A 16941-nucleotide genomic window follows, 5' to 3' on the forward strand; every position below is an offset into this window, starting at 1 on the left:
GAACCGGGCCTGTTGGCTGAGAGACGTTTGTACGGCGCCGGTCGGCTAGGAAACGGTCGGCTAAATGTCATTCCTGTCGGAGGAAGTTACTCCTCAGTCGGTGAACTTTGACCCGGAAGTACCTGTTGTACTGTTTCAGTTGTGGCTGAAGTGGGTTCATTTTTTATAAAAAAATTTGGGCTGTCGTGCGTGGACGGGTGTGTCTTATTTAACTCCTGAACTCATCACTTAACAGATAAAGATTATTTGTATTAATAAACATTTTTTCTTCTGTCCCTTCCTTCTCCCTCCCTCCATTCTCCATTCTCCCTCTTTTCCCCCTTTCCCTCTCCCTCTACTCTCCCTCTCCTCTCCTCATCTTCCCTCCATTCTCCCTCTCTTCCCCCTCCCCTCCTTCCCTCTCTTCTCCTCTCCCTCTCTCTTGCCCAGCAGTGGAGGTGAAGCCAATCCTCCCCTTGGGGATGCAGAGCCCTGTGGGCAGCGGAGACCAGGGTGGAGGAGGAGGGGGAGGCCCTGTGGACCTTCGCACCGACCCCAGGCTGGGGCCTCTGGGTGTAGGAGGAGGAGGAGGAGGTGGTGGTGGTGGTGGTGGAGGAGGAGGCGGAGTGGACCCCTCCCTGAGGGAGCAGCAGCTACAGCACGAGCTGCTCCTCCTGAAGCAGCAGCAGGAGCTACAGAAGCAGCTGCTCTTCGCTGAGTTCCAGAAGCAACACGAGGTTCTGACCCGCCAGCACGAGGTGCAGCTACAGGAGCACCTGAAGGTAAGGGGAATGGTTGGGCTGGGCTAGGCTGGGCTAGGCTAGGCTGGGCTAGGCTAGACTGGCTATATAAGGTTAGGTTAGGCTATGCTAGACAGGCTAGGCTAGATTAGATTACCGTAGGTTAGGTTAGGTTAGGCTATGCTGTGCTAGACAGGCTAGGCTAGATTAGGTTAGGTTAGGCTATGCTATGCTAGACAGGCTAGGTTAGACTAGGTTATGCTATGCTATGCTATGCTATGCTAGACAGGCTAGACTAGGTTATGCTATGCTATGCTAGACAGGGTAGGCCCCCTCTGTAGGGGTGTTTATACCCTCTGTCGGGGCTATGGCGGTAGTAGTTTATACCCTCTCTAGGGCTAGTTTATACCCTCTGTCAGAACTAGTGGTCGTTGGTTAATACCCTGTACTGTAGTAGGGGGGGCTATGGCGGTAGTAGTTTATACCCTCCTCGGAGCTTGTCGGAGCTTTTGCCGATCAGCCGCCTGTGATGTGAGCTTCATTTGACGGCCCCCCCCCCCCCTCGCGCCCTGCTGGTGTCCCTCCAGCAGCAGCAGGAGATCCTGGCGGCCAAGCGGCAGCAGGAGCTGGAGCAGAAGAGGCAGCTGGAGCAGCAGAGGCACGAGGAGCTGGAGAAGCAGAGGCTGGAGCAGCAGCTCCTCATGCTGCGCAACAAGGAGAAGGGCAAAGAGAGTACGTGCTGGCTGGGGACTAGGACTAGCATACACACACACAGGCACACACACACACACACACACACACACACACAGAGAGTACGTGCTGCTGGGGGAGGACGCACGCTAGCTAGCTAGCATACACACAGAGAGGCACACACACACACACACTCACACACACACACACACACACACACACAGAGGCATACACAAAGAGAGTACGTGCTGCTGGGGAGGACTAGCATACACACAGAGAGGCACACATGCATGCACACACACAAGCATGCACACACACAATAGCTTACACGCACACACACAGACGCACACACACAGATGCACACACACACACACACACGCGCGCACACACACACTGTGCTGGAGAATCCGATGTTGGAACAACAGGTATTCATGCTGCTCCACAAGGAGAACGGCAAAGAAACACACACACACGCACACACACGCACACACGTGTCTGAGATTGGGTCTGTCATTGTTGTTGTTGTTGTTGTTGTTTCCGGAAGGTGCCATTGCCAGTACGGAGGTGAAGCTGAAGCTGCAGGAGTTCCTGCTGAGTAAGAAGGAGCCCGGCCTGGGAGGACTCAACCATTCCTTCGCCCAGAAATGCTGGTGAGTGTCTGGGAACCAGGCAGTGTTGCCAGATTGGCTGTATTCCCGCCCCAAATTGGGCTACTTTTCATCACACTGGACGAAAAAAAAGCATTTGGGGCGACTGGGCTGGACAAAAAGCATCTGCCCCCCCCCCCTCCTCAAAGAACATGTTAGCATCACTCGGTCACGACTTTTCACTTTTTTACTGTCCTGCCGTCTCGCTGGTGGAGCGAGGGAGAGGGAGAGGGGGAAGAGAGGGAGTATGGAGGGAGGGAGAAGGAAGGGGAGGAGAGGAGAGGGAGAGGAGAGGGAAAGGGAAAGGGGGAAGAGAGGGAGAATGGAGGGAGGGAGAAGGAAGGGAGAGAGAAGAGAAGAGAGAGGGGGAGGAAAGAAGAAGAGAGAGAAGAAAATAGCTGCTATGACCTGTCTTCCACTGTAGACTGAAGACTGTCGACTTGAACATATTTGCTGAGGTTGCATCCCTGTAATATAAACTGGCAGTGCATTCCACAATTTGGGTGCATAAAATGAGAATGCAGCCTCACCAAAATCTCTTCTTTTGTGCATGTGGTACACAGAGAAAACCAGCGTCAGAAGACCTGAGAGCTCTATCGGGCTGATATGCTAGCTATAAAGGTCTTTCAGATATGCTGGTGCTGTGCCAGTGAGAGCTTTATAAACAAGCAGAAGGATCTTGAAACTTAACAGGAAGCCAGTGTAGAGTCTCTAAAATAGGATTTATATGAGCTCTTCTCAGAGATAATAATAATAATAATGCATTTTATTTATAGACACCTTACAGAGCATAATTTAAAAACAAGCAACAAAACAAGTAAAAACAAAAGACTTAAAAACAACCATCTTCTCAGAGATCTTCTAACTGTCTCCTGGTTGTGGTGAGGGTGTGTCTGACTCTCTCCTGTCTGTTGTGTTGACCAGGGGCGCCCACCACACCTCGCTGGACCAGAGTTCCCCCCCCCAGAGCAACACCCCCGGGACCCCCCCCTCCTACAAACTACCCCCTCTACTGGGCTGCTACGAGGGCAAGGACGACTTCCCCCTCCGCAAGACTGGTGAGTGTGTGTGTGTGTGTGTGTGTGTGTGTGTGTGTGTGTGTGTGGGCGTGGGCGTGTGTATGTGGGTGAGTGAGTGTGTGTGTGCATGTGGGTGCGTGCGAGTGTGTGTGTGTGTGCATATGTTTCGTGATTCCATGTTGGTATTTGTTTGTGCGTGTGTTTGTGTCAGTTTGACCTGCCGGTGTGTGTGTGTGTCTGTGTGTGTGTCTGTGTGTGTGTCTGTGTGTGTGTGTGTGTGTGTGTGTGTGTGTGTGTGTGTGTGTGTGTGTGTGTGTGGGGGCTCGTTGGTGCATGGATGTACACTTGCCCTGCTCAGGTGTGGTTGTACGACTGAGGCAGAATGAGTCATCAGAGCTGCAGTGTTGACCCACACACACACACACACACACACACACAAACACACACAGCGCTTGTACACACACAGTGTTCTCACACACACACACACACACACACACACACACACACACAGCGCTTGTACACACGCTGCAGTGTTGACCCACACACACACACACATGAACACACACAACGCTCGTACACACACACAGTGTTCTCACGCGCACACACACACACACACACACACACACACACACATTTGTACGCATACAGACATGCCCGTGCATACAAACAGACCTGGAGACACACCAGTCCACCCGATGAGGCTGGCGGAGGTAGGAATCGGAGGACGGGCTCATTGTGATGCATGGAGCGGAACCATATGGAACACGGCTGTATGAGGCCGTTCCTCATCCTGTCCCATGATGCATTACAATGAGCCCGGCCTCCGATTCCTACCTCCGCCAGCCTCCCCTGCAGTACACCAATGGCGCCAGACGAGAGGCCGCTTCATTACAGAAAGCTGACACAAACACACATCCACATATGTTCTTGCATGCGAGTGTGTCTGTGTGTGTGTGTGCGTGTGTGTGTGTGTGTGTGTGTGTGTGTGTGTGTGTGTGTGTTCTTGCATGCAAGTGTGTGTTCTTGCATGCAAGTGTGTGTGTGTGTGTGTTTCTGTGTATATTTCTGTGTGTGTGTGTGTGTGTGTGTGTGTGTGTGTGTGTGTTCTTGCATGCAAGTGTACGTGCGAAAGTGTGTGTGTGTGTGTGTGTGTGCCTGTGCCTATGCGTGCTCATGAGATTTGCCTCATTTAACCCCCCCCCCCCCCCCCCCCCTCCTCCTCAAAAAACACTTGTATGTCTAATGAAGTTAAACCGGTCCTAAAGCGGTGACCGTATTAGATCTCCCAGGATGCTCTTGGCAGCGCTTCACAGGAGGCGCTGTGGGTGGTTGACGTCATGGCAACAGTGGAGAAGCACCGATGCCCAGCCATCATCATCACCCTTAATTGAGCCTAATTAAACCTGAATTTAAACCTCAGGGCTTTGGCATAATTGCCCCCAATTCCTCCCTTTCACCTCCATCCTCTCCTCCTCCTCCTCCCCCTCCTCTTCCTCCTCTGTCTTTTTTTCTATCCAAATCCCTCTGTTTATATCTTTACCCTCCATTAGTTTAATTCGGTCAGTCTGTCAGTCTGTGCATGGACAGAGACAGGAATAGGAGAGAGGGGTGAGGAGGTGAAGAAAGCAGGGATGAGGAGGAAAGATGCTTAATGTTATTTTAGGCAGAATGACGGGGGTAATGACAGTCTATAAACATAAACACAATCTTTTTTTTGTGTGTTTTTCATTTAGTTTTCAGAGACATCACAGTACGTAATAGACATAAGCACACAGACAAAACAACAGCACAGAAACAAGAACAAAACAAAACAAATAAATAAATAAATATCAGTTCACAGAGTACTTCTCATATACGATACAAAGCCATTTCTAAGAAGTAAGAGGCATTGTTAGACGTTCCACGTAAGAAATGAAAGGCTGCCACACTGCATTAAACCTCCCAGTTGATCCCTGCAATGTTGTGTATCTCATCTTTTCCACCTTGAGAAAGTACACGACATCACAAACCCACCTGCCAAACGAGGGAGGACGATCGTTCTTCCAATTAAAAAGTAGAAGACGTCTTGCTAAAAGAGAGGAGTAGACCGCGCAGTTCACCCGTGCTTTTGGTAGATTAATATCCCCTGAGATAACACCAAAAAGTCCCAGAAAATGACAAACACAATCTGATGCTTTTAGCATAACTGACAGATGGACGTGCATTACAGTTGTATACAGTTTCTCTACTGCTATGGCCCCTGGTCCCCCTTGAGTTGTTTTTCTCATCACGACTGATCTATAGATGTGTCGGAAGTCGCTTTTCGATACAGGCGTCAAAATGCTAAATGTCTAAAATGAAAATTTAAACATGTGAGTGCATTGTATATATGGTCCCGGTGGGAATCTCTCTCTCTCTCTCTCCTCTCTCTCTCTGTCTCTCCCCCTCTCTCCTCTCTCTCCTCTCTCTCTGTCTCTCCCCCTCTCTCTCTCTGTCTCTCCCCCTCTCTCTCTCCCCCTCTCCCCCCCCTCTCTCTCTCTCTGCCTGTCCATTATTCTTGGTGACCTCTCCTTCCATCTCTCTGTCATCTTTCTTGCCCTTGCTCTTAGACCAAAGTGTGCAACAAAGACTTGAAACTCTCTCTCTCCCCCCCCCCCAGCGTCGGAGCCCAACCTGAAGATTCGCTCCAGGTTAAAACAGAAGGTGGCGGAGAGGCGGAGCAGCCCCCTGCTGAGGAGGAAGGATGGTACCGTCATCAGCACCTTCAAGAAGAGAGCCATCGAGATCTCTGGTCAGCACACACACACACACACACACAGATAGAAACACACACACATGCTCACGCGCACACACACACAGATAGAAACACACACACACACACGCACACACACGCAGACAGAAACACACGCAGACAGAAACACACGCACACACACGCATGCGCACACACACACACAGACAGAAACACGCACACGCACGCACGCACGCACACAAACACACACACACACACACACACACACACACACACACACACACACACACACAAGGCCCATATATAACATAACGTTACATAAGTCACTTAGCCAGGGTGACTGGGTCCACCATCCCAGCTCTATCCCACCATCAGATCACTTCCCAATCCCTACCATGGAGCCAATGGACACGCAAATCCTGTCTGTTCCTGTCTCTCACACACACACACACACACACACACACACACACACACACATACATGTGCACGCATAACAGACACACGCACATGTGCACACACACATGCACTCACACACACACACACACACACACACACACACATACATGTGCACGCATAACAGACACACGCACATGTGCACACACACATGCACTCACACACAGACACACACACACACACACACACACACACGCACACACACACATGTGCACACATAACAGACACACGCACACGTGCACACACAGACAGAAACACAGACACACACACACACACACACGCACTTGCACACACACACTCAGCCCCTCTCTATAGCTGAGACCATCTGCTGGGATCAGAGTGTTTAGCTGCCTGTACGCGCCATGTGCAGCCAGGATGTCAACACAGGAGCCCATAAGCACCACAACAACAGAAGCTGTGTAAATCTGCAAGAAGATGCTTTTCACTAAAAGCTTTACGCTTTAATCCACAAAGCTCCACCTCGTTAACAAGCCACAGGCCCTAACGCAGCGCCCCTATGGGCCTCTCGCTCTCTACCAGAGAGGGGCACCACTGGGTTCTACCTCAGGACCAAGCTCCGGACCTGAGGTGATGGGGCCTTTTCAGCCGCAGCCCCGTCCCTCTTGAACGCCCTCCCCAACCACATCAGACAGGCCAACACCCTCCCAACATTTAAACAGGCCCTCAAAACCCACCTCTTCAAGCTCGGCTTCACCAGTTAACCCTCTCCCCCTCCCCTTGCCATGACATGGTGTCCCCAGCACTACCTTAATTAGGCCCCTATACTTTCTTTGATTTATTTTTTGTCTAATGTATTATTATTATTATTATTATTATTATTATTATTATTATTATTATTATTATTATTATTATTATTAGGAAACTTTGAGGAGAGGGAGGTGACATGTAGGCGGGGGGGGTTTGGAGGGTGTTTCTTTGTGTGTTGGTTGTATCTAGGTTGGATGAGGGTTGTAATTAGGTTACAATGGGGTTGTATGAGGTTTGTCACTAGGTAGGATTTTGGTTGTATTGGTTGCAAATCTTCATGTCGTAAGTCGCTTTGGATAAAGGTTATAACAAGGTTGTGTTGTAGTTGTGTTGTGGTTGTAACATGGTTGTGTTGTGGTTGTGTTGTGGTTGTAACATGGTTGTGTTGTGGTTGGAACATGGTTGTGTTGTGGTTGTAACATGGTTGTGTTGTGGTTGTAACATGGTTGTGTTGTGGTTATAACATGGTTGTGTTGTGGTTATAACATGGTTGTGTTGTGGTTGTAACATGGTTGTGTTGTGGTTGTAACATGGTTGTGTTGTGGTTGCAGTGTCGTCCATGTGCAGCAGTGCCCCTGGGTCCGGGCCCAGCTCCCCCAACAGCTCCAACTGCGCCATCGCTGAGAACGGGTCCAGCGGCTCCGTCCCCAACATCCACGCTGAGGTGAGACGGGGGAGGGAGGGAGGGAGGGGGGGGTGGGAGTGGGAGTGGGAGTGTATCTGTCCCCAACATCCACGCTGAGGTGAGACGGGGGAGGGAGGGAGTGGGGGGGGTGGGTCTGGGAGTATCTCCCTCGCACACACACAATGTATCTGTCCCCAACATCCATGCTGAGGTGAAACAGGGGAGAGAGGGAGGGTGGGAGGGAGTGTATTGTCACCCACGGTCAGGTGAGACGAATGAGGGAGGGAGGGAGGGAGGGAGGGGAGAGCAGTGGAGGGTGAACCATCCACACTGGGTTTTCACCTCCCAGGACCCTGAAGAACCCGGCGAAGCGTGGGGTCTCTGTCTCTCTGCCTCCCTGCTGGAGGGGGAGGATGTGGTTGTCTGTGTCACACCGCCCTGACAGGACAGCCACAGCAGGCTGCAGGTGGGGGCTGCCGTGGTGGGGGGGCTCTCAAAAGGTCTGAAAAACACTCTTCACATTCGAAGAAACGCAGAAGAAAAAGAAGAAGTATCGAAAGAGAAATGACACTTATTATCCGTCAGTGTGTCATCTGTCCCCTCCCCTCCTGCCTCCTTGAGAGAGAGAGAGAGAGAGAGAGAGAGAGAGAGAGAGAGAGAGAGAGAGAGATGAGAGAGAGAGAGAGAGAGAGAGAGGAGAGAGAGGGTGAGAGACAATCTCTGATTAGAAAGAGACATTTTTCAGTGTCTTTATTTACCCATCCTCTTTATATTCCCTCCATCCAACCTCTCCTCCGTTCTCTAACAAGAGGCAGTGTAACTCAGGCTTCCTCTCTCCCTCCCTCTCTCTCCCTTTTCCCGCTTCTCCCTCTCCATCTCCCCCTCTCTCTCTCTCTCTGTCTCCCTCCTTCTCCCCTCTCTCTCCCTTCTCCCTCTCCCTGTCTCTCTCTCTCTCTCTCTCCCTCCCCCTCTCCCTCTTCCCCTCTATCTGTCTCTAGAATTAGGCCAGTAGAAGTAACAGCATTAGTGTACCTCTGTCCCAGACTGTGTCTCTGTCTGTCTGTCTGTGGAACTCCCAATAATAGACCCCACACACACACACACACACACACACACACACATGCACACACAAACATGCAGAGACTCAGACTCCAGAGAGGGAAGGGGAGAGATGGTTTGTGGAGACAACCAGGCCAGTTTACCACGGGGCTGTCAGAGGGAGAGAGAGAGGGAGGGAGGGAGGGAGAGAGAGGGAGGGAGAAAGAGAGAGAAAGAGAGGGAGGGAGAAAGAGAGAGGGAGAGAGAGGAGAGACAAATAAAGGATGACAGAGAGAGGGAGAGAGAGGAGAGACAAATAAAGGATGACAGAGAGAGGGAGAAGGAGAGCAACGGTGGTCCTTTAGACTAGAGAACAGAACAGTGGGGTGGGGGTGGGCGGTTGATGATGTCATAATCGTCATGATGAGAATATCCTGATGAATAGGCTCTATTGGCCGAGCCGTGAACAAGGCAGCGTTCTATTGGCCGAGCCGTGAACAAGGCAGCATTCTATTGGCCGAGCCGTGAACAAGGCAGCGTTCTATTGGCCGTGTTCTTACATGACTGGACATGACAATGTCAAGCTCCACAAGTTCCAGGAAAGGCACCAGTCAGTGACCAGCCACACACACCAGAGCCCAGGAATAGACCCCCTCGGTCAGTGTGTGTGTGTGTGTGTGTGTGTGTGTGTGTGTGTGTGTGTGTGTTGCTAAGGCATATTACATATACATTATGGATTGATGGGGAGGTTAGGATGGGAGCCAGCTGGAAGAATGTCTTCAGACCCTCTGGAAACACTCTCTCTCTCTCTCATTCATCTCTCTCCTATCCATCTCTCTCTCTCTCTCTCTCTCTCTCTCTCTCTCTCTCTCTCTCTCTCTCTCTCATTCATCTCTCTCCTATCCATCTCTCTCTCTCTCTCTCTCTCATCCATCTCTCACCTATCCATCTCTCCCTCTCCCCCACTCCCTCCATCTCTCTAACTCTCTCATTCATCTCTCTCCCCATCTCTCTCTCTCTCCATCCATCTCTCTCTCTCCATCCATCTCTCTCTCTCTCTCTCCATCCATCTCTCTCTCTCTCCATCCATCTCTCTCTCTCTCTCTCTCCATCCATCTCTCTCTCTCCATCCATCTCTCTCTCTCTCCATCCATCTCTCTCCCTCCATCCATCTCTCTCTCTCCCTCCCTCCCTCCATCTCTCTAACTCCCTCTCTTCTAACTCCCTCCCTCTCTCTCTCTCTCTCCCTCCCTCCATCTCGCTCTCTCTCTCTCCCTCCCTCCATCTCTCTAACTCCCTCTCTTCTAACTCCCTCCCTCTCTCTCTCTCTCTCTCCCTCCCTCCATCTCGCTCTCTCTCTCTCCCTCCCTCCATCTCTCTAACTCCCTCTCTTCTAACTCCCTCCCTCTCTCTCTCCCTCCCTCCCTCCATCTCTCTAACTCCATCTCTCTAACTCCCTCTCTCTCTCGCTCCCTATGCAGCAGTTGCGGTCTCTCCACCAGACCCTGAATGCAGACGGGACGATCAGCCCCCTGAGTCTGCACACCTCCCCCTCCCTGCCCAACATCTCCCTGGGGCTGCCCGCCAACTCACACATCACCGTAAGTACCCCCCAACCTGGCAACCCAGAGCCCTACCCTCCACACATACACACAGTACCCCAACCTGGCAACCCAGAGCCCTGCCCTCCATACATACATACATATGTTACGGTACATGTGGGAAAACTAGGGTTAGGGTTAGGTGCTAGGGTGCTAGGGTTAAGGTTAGGGGTAGGGTTAGGGTTAGGGTTAAGATTAGGGTTAGGGTTAGACATGCCAGCACGTACCAAGTCGACGTAGCACCTAACCCTAACCCTAGTTTTCCCACATGTACCGTTTTCCCACATGTACCGTAACATATATATACTGTATATACATATACATACATATAAACCCCTCCAAAAAAGTTTGGAAACGTTATTTCAGTCGATTCTTCCTCCCCTTTAATAATACCAATTGGTATTGTATGTTATATCGTTGGAAAGCCTGATTAGTCACCTTTCCAACGAGGTACAACTTGTAAGGATCATGCATTCGTGGAATGAGTTAGACAGCTAAACGTGTGGGTAGCGGCCCAAACAAATTTGCCAAAATCCCCTGCAATATTCTTCTGTTGGTATTCACTCTCGTTTTGAGCTTCAAGTGCTGGCAGGTGTATGTCAGTCACAGGTGTGTGACTGGCACCTGAATGGCACCTAATTGACAGGAATGATATTCTGGGGCCAGTGGCGATCCCATATCTCCAGAATCTGGGACCTAACTCCATCTCCAGGATAACAACGCTCGCCCCCACCAAAGCCAGGATCATCACAGAGTACCTCCAGAATTTGGGAGTGGAGAGGATGGAATGGCCTGCCGTGAATCCAGACCTCAACCCAATTGAACACTTGTGGGATCAGCTTGGGCGTGCTGTACGTGCCAGAGTGACCAACGCAACCATGTTGGCTGACTTGCGGCAAATCCTGTTGAGGAATGACCAGCATGAGGAGGAGGTGGCAAGCTGTTGTGACTGCGTATGGATCTTCCACACGCTACTGAGGTCCCTGACAGTGTAAAAGGAATAAAGTGTAAAAATGGCCAATATGTGTTGTTTTTTCCTTATTACTGTGGAGAGTGCAATCATCCAATCCACCAAGCAAGTCAAAATGAGAGTGAATACCAACAGAAGAATATAGGGGATTTTGGCAAATATTTTTGGGCCGCTACCCACACATTTAGCACATGTTGCTCATTCCACGAATGCATGATCCTTACAAGTTGTACCTCGTTTGTAAAGGTGACTAATCAGGATTTCCAACGATATAAAATACAATACCAATTGGTATTATTAAAGGGGAGGAATAATCGACCGAAATAACGTTTCCGAACTTTTTTTGAGGAGTTTATATGTGTTTGTGGATTTATGTGTGTGTGTGTGTGTGTGTGTGTGTGTGTGTGTGTGTGTGTGTGTGTGTGTGTTTGTGTATACATGTGTGTCTATGACTGTGTGTGTGTGTGTGTGTGTGTGTGTGTGTGTGTTTGTGTATACATGTGTGTCTATGACTGTGTGTGTGTGTGTGTGTGTACGAGTGTGTGTATACGTGTCTGTGTGTGTATGTGTATTAACATCCCCCCCCCCCCCCCCCCCCCCCAGGCCATCCCCCAGAAGCTGTCAGCCCAGGCGGAGGCAGAGCGCCAGGCCATCCTGACCATGCGTCAGGGCGGGGCTCTGACAGGGAAGTTCGTCAGCACCTCCTCCCTGCCCGTGTCCTGCCTCCCCCAGGGGGGACCCCACGACGTGGAGCCCCCCCAGCCCCCCAACAGCCACAGCAGCCACTCCTCCCTGCTGCAGCACGTGCTGCTCCTGGAACAGGCCCGCCAGCAGAGCGCGCTGCTCTCAGGTGACCACCAACACTTATATACACACACATATACTGTATATACACATAAATATACACACATATACGTGACACATTCTTTCACATTCTTTTTTTTTCTTTTTTTATTATTATTATTTTTTTGGGATTATTAATAGACAGGGTTCCCACGGGTCCTTGAAATCCTTGAAAGTTTGTGAATTTGAGAAAAAAAGAAATCAAGGTCTTAAACGTTTTTGAAAATAGACACGGGTCATTGAAAGTGCTTGAATTCCCCTCTCTCTCTCTCTCTCTAAAAATATATATATATTCCAAAATGTTTTACTTAGCTCGTCAACTAGTTCTGTCTCAAACTATGCCGTGTTGGGACCTTGAATTTGAGGGAATTGAGTCTTGAAAGTCCTTGAAAGGTGCTTGAATTTGATGTTTCAGAAAACAGGTACTCGTCATTGGAGCAGAGCCACTGAGAGAGAGAAACTGACCTCTAAATTTAAGTCGCTGGCACTCAGCCCTAAGCCCCAAGCCAAAAACCTGAGTATCATCATAGATTCACACTTAACTTTCGATGCTCCGGGTGGACTCCGGGTGGACTCCGGGTGGACTGTTGTAATGCTCTCCTTTGTGTTTCACCAGAAAAATCCATAGATCAACTCCAGCTTATCCAAACTTCAGCTGCTTGTGTTTTAACCAGGACCAGAAGGAGAGCACACATTACACCTGTCCTAAAACGGCTGCACTGGCTACCTGTCTAGTCTGGCTACCTGTCTAGTCATAGAATTGATTTTAAGATTATTTGATTGGTTTTACAAAGAACTAAAATGCTCTCGCTCTCGACTCCCATGTCTGACATGGTTTTAACATATATACCCACTAGATCCCTCAGGTCCTCTGGTACTGGTCTCTTGGTGGTACCAGGGGTCTGGTCTCCCTCCCTCCATCTCTTTAACTTCCTGTCTCTCCTCCATCATTCTCTCCACCCCCCCCCCTCCCTCCCTCCCTCCCTCCCTCCCTCCCACCATCTCTTTAACTCTGTCTCTCCTCCCTCTCCCCCCTCTCTCTCCAGTGCCCATGTACGGCCAGTCTCCCTTGGTGACGGGCGAGCGCGTGTCCAACAGCATGCGCACGGTGAACAAGCTGCCCCGCCACCGGCCGCTGAGCCGCACCCAGTCGGCGCCCCTCCCCCAGAGCCCCCAGGCCCTGCAGCAGCTGGTCATGCAGCAGCAGCACCAGCACTTCCTGGAGAAGCAGAAGCAGTACCAGCTCAACAAGGTAGGGGGCGCCACCTCGCACAGACATTCGTTAGTACACCACCTTCGCGTAGACATTCGTTAGTACGCCACCTTCGCGTAGACATTCGTTAGTAAGCCATCTGGCTTAGACTGTGCTGTACGTTAGGGTTAGGGTGCGACACACACACACACACACACACACACACACACACACACACACACACACCTGGGGGGTATCCCATCAACGTCGCTAAAGGAAAATCCAGGCTTATTTTGATGTTTATGTTATCAAAAACAAAGGCTTGGTTTTCCTTTAGATATGTCGATGGTATACCCCCCCAGGTTTGTCTCTCACACACACACACACACACACACACACACACACACACACACCTTGAGCGTGCAGAGCTTCACCCAGAGAGCCCAGAGTGGTTGAGGTGCCGTCTGGGTTTGAGGGTCTTGAGGTCGATTTGGGATTGAGAAACAGTTGACCCCAACTCTCTCCACCCCCCGCCCCCTCATTCTCTCCACCCCCCCCCTTCTCTCCATCTCTCCAACCCCCCCCCTTATTCTCTCCATCCCCCCCTTCTCTCCATCTCTCCACCCCCCCCTTATTCTCTCCATCCCCCCTTCTCTCCATCTCTCCACCCCCCCCTTATTCTCTCCATCCCCCCCTTCTCTCCATCTCTCCACCCCCCCCTTATTCTCTCCATCCCCCCCCTTCTCTCCATCTCTCCACCCCACCCCCCCCCCAGATCCTGTCCAAAGTGGTGGAGCTCCCCCGCCAGCCGCCCACCCACCCGGAGGAGACGGAGGAGGAGCTGACGGAGACGGCGGAGATGCAGGAGGAGGCGGGGGGGGGCCTCGTCTTGGTGGAGCGCCTGGGGGGGCTCGGAGGAGGAGAGGAGAGGGGGGGGCTCGGCCAGGGCCAGCGGCTGCAGAAGGAGGGCTCCGGGGAGACGTCGCCGCCGCCGTCGGAGCGTCTGGCCGGCCTGAAGGGGGAGAGCACGGAGAGCGACCTGGAGGAGGAGGAGGAGGAGGACGACGAGGCCATCCAGCTGAGGGAGGGGGACGAGGAGGACGCGCCTTACGGACAGGTGAGCGGGGGGGCGAGGGGGGAGGAGGGAGGAGGGGGGAGGGGGGGGGGGGGTGTTTACCTTACCAACAGGTGAACGGAGGGAGGTGTTGACGTTGTTGTTGTTGTTGTTTATCGTACAGACAGACAGACAGACAGACACAGAGAGAGAGAGAGAGAGAAAGAGAGAGAGAGAGAGAGAGAGAAGGAATGATGATGATGCTGCTGTTGTTGTTGTTTATCGTACAGACAGACAGACAGACAGACATCAGACAGAGAGAGAGCAAGAGAGAGAAGGAATGATGCTGCTGTTAAATACAGACAGACAGAGAGAGAGAATGATTCTGCTGCTGTTGTTGTTGTCATCGTTTATCGTACACACAGACGGAGAGAGAGAGAGATAGTGAGAGAGAGAGAGAGTGCTGTTGTTGTGTGTGTATGTGTGGATCTTGTGAGTAATTTTTAGCCTGTATTTAAGAAGAGCGTTGGAAAAAGTCAGAGAAAACACTTTGGCAGCACACCGGCTGGTCTGTCTGATTGTCTGAAAGCTCTGATGACAGTTGAGACCCGGCAGAACCAGACTGCCAGCCGAGGAGAGAGAGAGAACCACAGCCCGGGGGGGGGGGAGGCTGGCGGAGGCAGCAATCGGAGGACGGAGGGGCCCATCCTAAGTTAACCCATGGGAACGTTTGACACCGTTCCTCATTCCATCTCCCATGCCCTTTCACCGAGACCCAGTCCTCCGTCGATTTCTACCTCCACCTCTTACCTCCACCTTCTACCTCCACCCTCCGCCCTGCTACAGGGCTGGTTCGTAGGGTTCGTATTGCGAGTTGAAAACACTGATTTCCGACGGAGAATCGATCCCGTTCCCGTCCTCCTGACGGATGCCTCAGTCAGACCGCTGGTATGAGGCGGTGTCTGCAGAGCGTCGGTGTCTGCAGCGCGTCGGTGTTGACGCTGGGTGACTCACCCTGATGTGATGTGCTCGGTGCTCGCGTCTGCAACGCGCTTGTTTAATAACCTTCCAAATCTCTCCTGCTGACGTCGGCGAGGTGATGACTACTACCTCTACCGCTAACGAGCCCACACACACACACACGCAGAGACACACACACAGAGACACACGCAGACACAGAGACACACGCACACACACACAGAGACACACGCACACATAGAGAGAGAGACACACACACACATACGGTGGAATGAACGAGTGTTTGTGTGTGTGCGCGCATGCGTGCGTACGTACGTGCTTTGAGTACGTGCTTCGAGTTGCATTCATGTACAAAAGGCGCTATATAAATAAAGTTTCACTTCACTTCACAGAGACACACACACACACACAGAGGGAGAGACACACACACACACACATACGGTAGAATGAATGAGTGTTTGTGTGCGTGCGTGCGTGCATGTGTTCGGTGGGATGCAGACCCGGCTGGGCCAAAAATACTTAGCGGAAAAAGGTTTCAATTATATGAATCACTTCAGCTGGGCTTCAGGTGGGCTCCGTTTAACCTGTCTGAGGGCTGTCAGGCCCACCTGCCCCGGACCAGGATGACTCAGGACCAGGTCTGAGTCAGGACCAGGTCTGAGTCAAACACACCTGCAGCAGGAAGAGGATGAGTCAGACGCGCCCTGTAGCTGTCACTGCAGCGCTGCTCAACACCTTTCTTCCTTTCTTTCTTTCTTCCTTTCTTTCTTTCTTTCGTTCTTTCTTTCTTCCTTTCTTTCTAACTTTCTTCCTTTCTTTCTTCCTTTCTTTCTTTCTTCCTTTCTTTCTAACTTTCTTCCTTTCTTTCTTCCTTTCTTTCTTCCTTTCTTTCTTTCGTTCTTTCTTTCTTTCTTTCTTTCTTTCTTTCGTTCTTTCTTTCTTTCTTTCTTTCTTCCTTTCTTTCTTTCTTTCTTTCTTTCTTCCTTTCTTTCTTTCTTTCTTTCTTCCTTTCTTTCTTCCTTTCTTTCTTCCTTTCTTTCTTTCGTTCTTTCTTTCTTTCGTTCTTTCTTTCTTTCTTTCGTTCTTTCTTTCTTTCTTTCTTTCTTCCTTTCTTTCTTTCTTTCTTTCTTTCTTTCTTTCTTCCTTTCTTTCTTTCTTTCTTTCTTTCTTTCTTTCGTTCTTCCTTTCTTTCTTTCGTTCTTTCTTTCTTCCTTTCTTTCTAACTTTCTTCCTTTCTTTCTTTCTTTCTTTCTTTCTAACTTTCTTCCTTTCTTTCTTTCTTTCTTTCTTTCTAACTTTCTTCCTTTCTTTCTTCCTTTCTTCCTTTCTTTCTTCCTTTCTTTCTTTCTTTCGTTCTTTCTTTCTTCCTTTCTTTCTTTCTTTCGTTCTTTCTTTCTTTCTTCCTTTCTTCCTTTCTTTCTTTCTTTCTTTCTTTCTTTCTTTCTTTCTAACTTTCTTTCTTCCTTTCATTCTTTCTTCCTTTCTTTCTTTCTCATCATATAGGCGAAGAAAGATTAAAAGTAACAATTAGAGATGTTAAGATGTGTTCCATTTAGACGGGCCTGAGTCGGTTCAAACTGGGCTGCAGCAGGTTCCTGCTCTGCAACACAAAGACA

The 16941-nt window shown here is 50.4% G+C and overlaps 1 protein-coding gene across 1 annotated transcript in view; it reads left to right on the forward strand.

The window, feature by feature from the left end:
* Positions 1 to 16941, forward strand: part of hdac5 (histone deacetylase 5) — a gene marked incomplete at both ends in the record, with an annotated part of 49902 nt that overhangs the window by 15475 nt on the left and 17486 nt on the right. The window contains 11 exons of the mRNA XM_080523531.1: positions 430 to 552; positions 595 to 761; positions 1307 to 1451; positions 1954 to 2059; positions 2981 to 3114; positions 5714 to 5845; positions 7576 to 7688; positions 10169 to 10288; positions 11862 to 12108; positions 13148 to 13353; positions 14069 to 14410. Coding sequence (XP_080379657.1) covers positions 430 to 552; positions 595 to 761; positions 1307 to 1451; positions 1954 to 2059; positions 2981 to 3114; positions 5714 to 5845; positions 7576 to 7688; positions 10169 to 10288; positions 11862 to 12108; positions 13148 to 13353; positions 14069 to 14410 — 1835 coding nt within the window. The remainder of the gene's footprint in view (positions 1 to 429; positions 553 to 594; positions 762 to 1306; positions 1452 to 1953; positions 2060 to 2980; positions 3115 to 5713; positions 5846 to 7575; positions 7689 to 10168; positions 10289 to 11861; positions 12109 to 13147; positions 13354 to 14068; positions 14411 to 16941) is intronic.

This window comes from Nansenia antarctica, assembly GCF_963989245.1.
Source record: "Nansenia antarctica genome assembly, chromosome: 2".
Lineage (NCBI taxonomy): Eukaryota > Metazoa > Chordata > Actinopteri > Argentiniformes > Microstomatidae > Nansenia > Nansenia antarctica.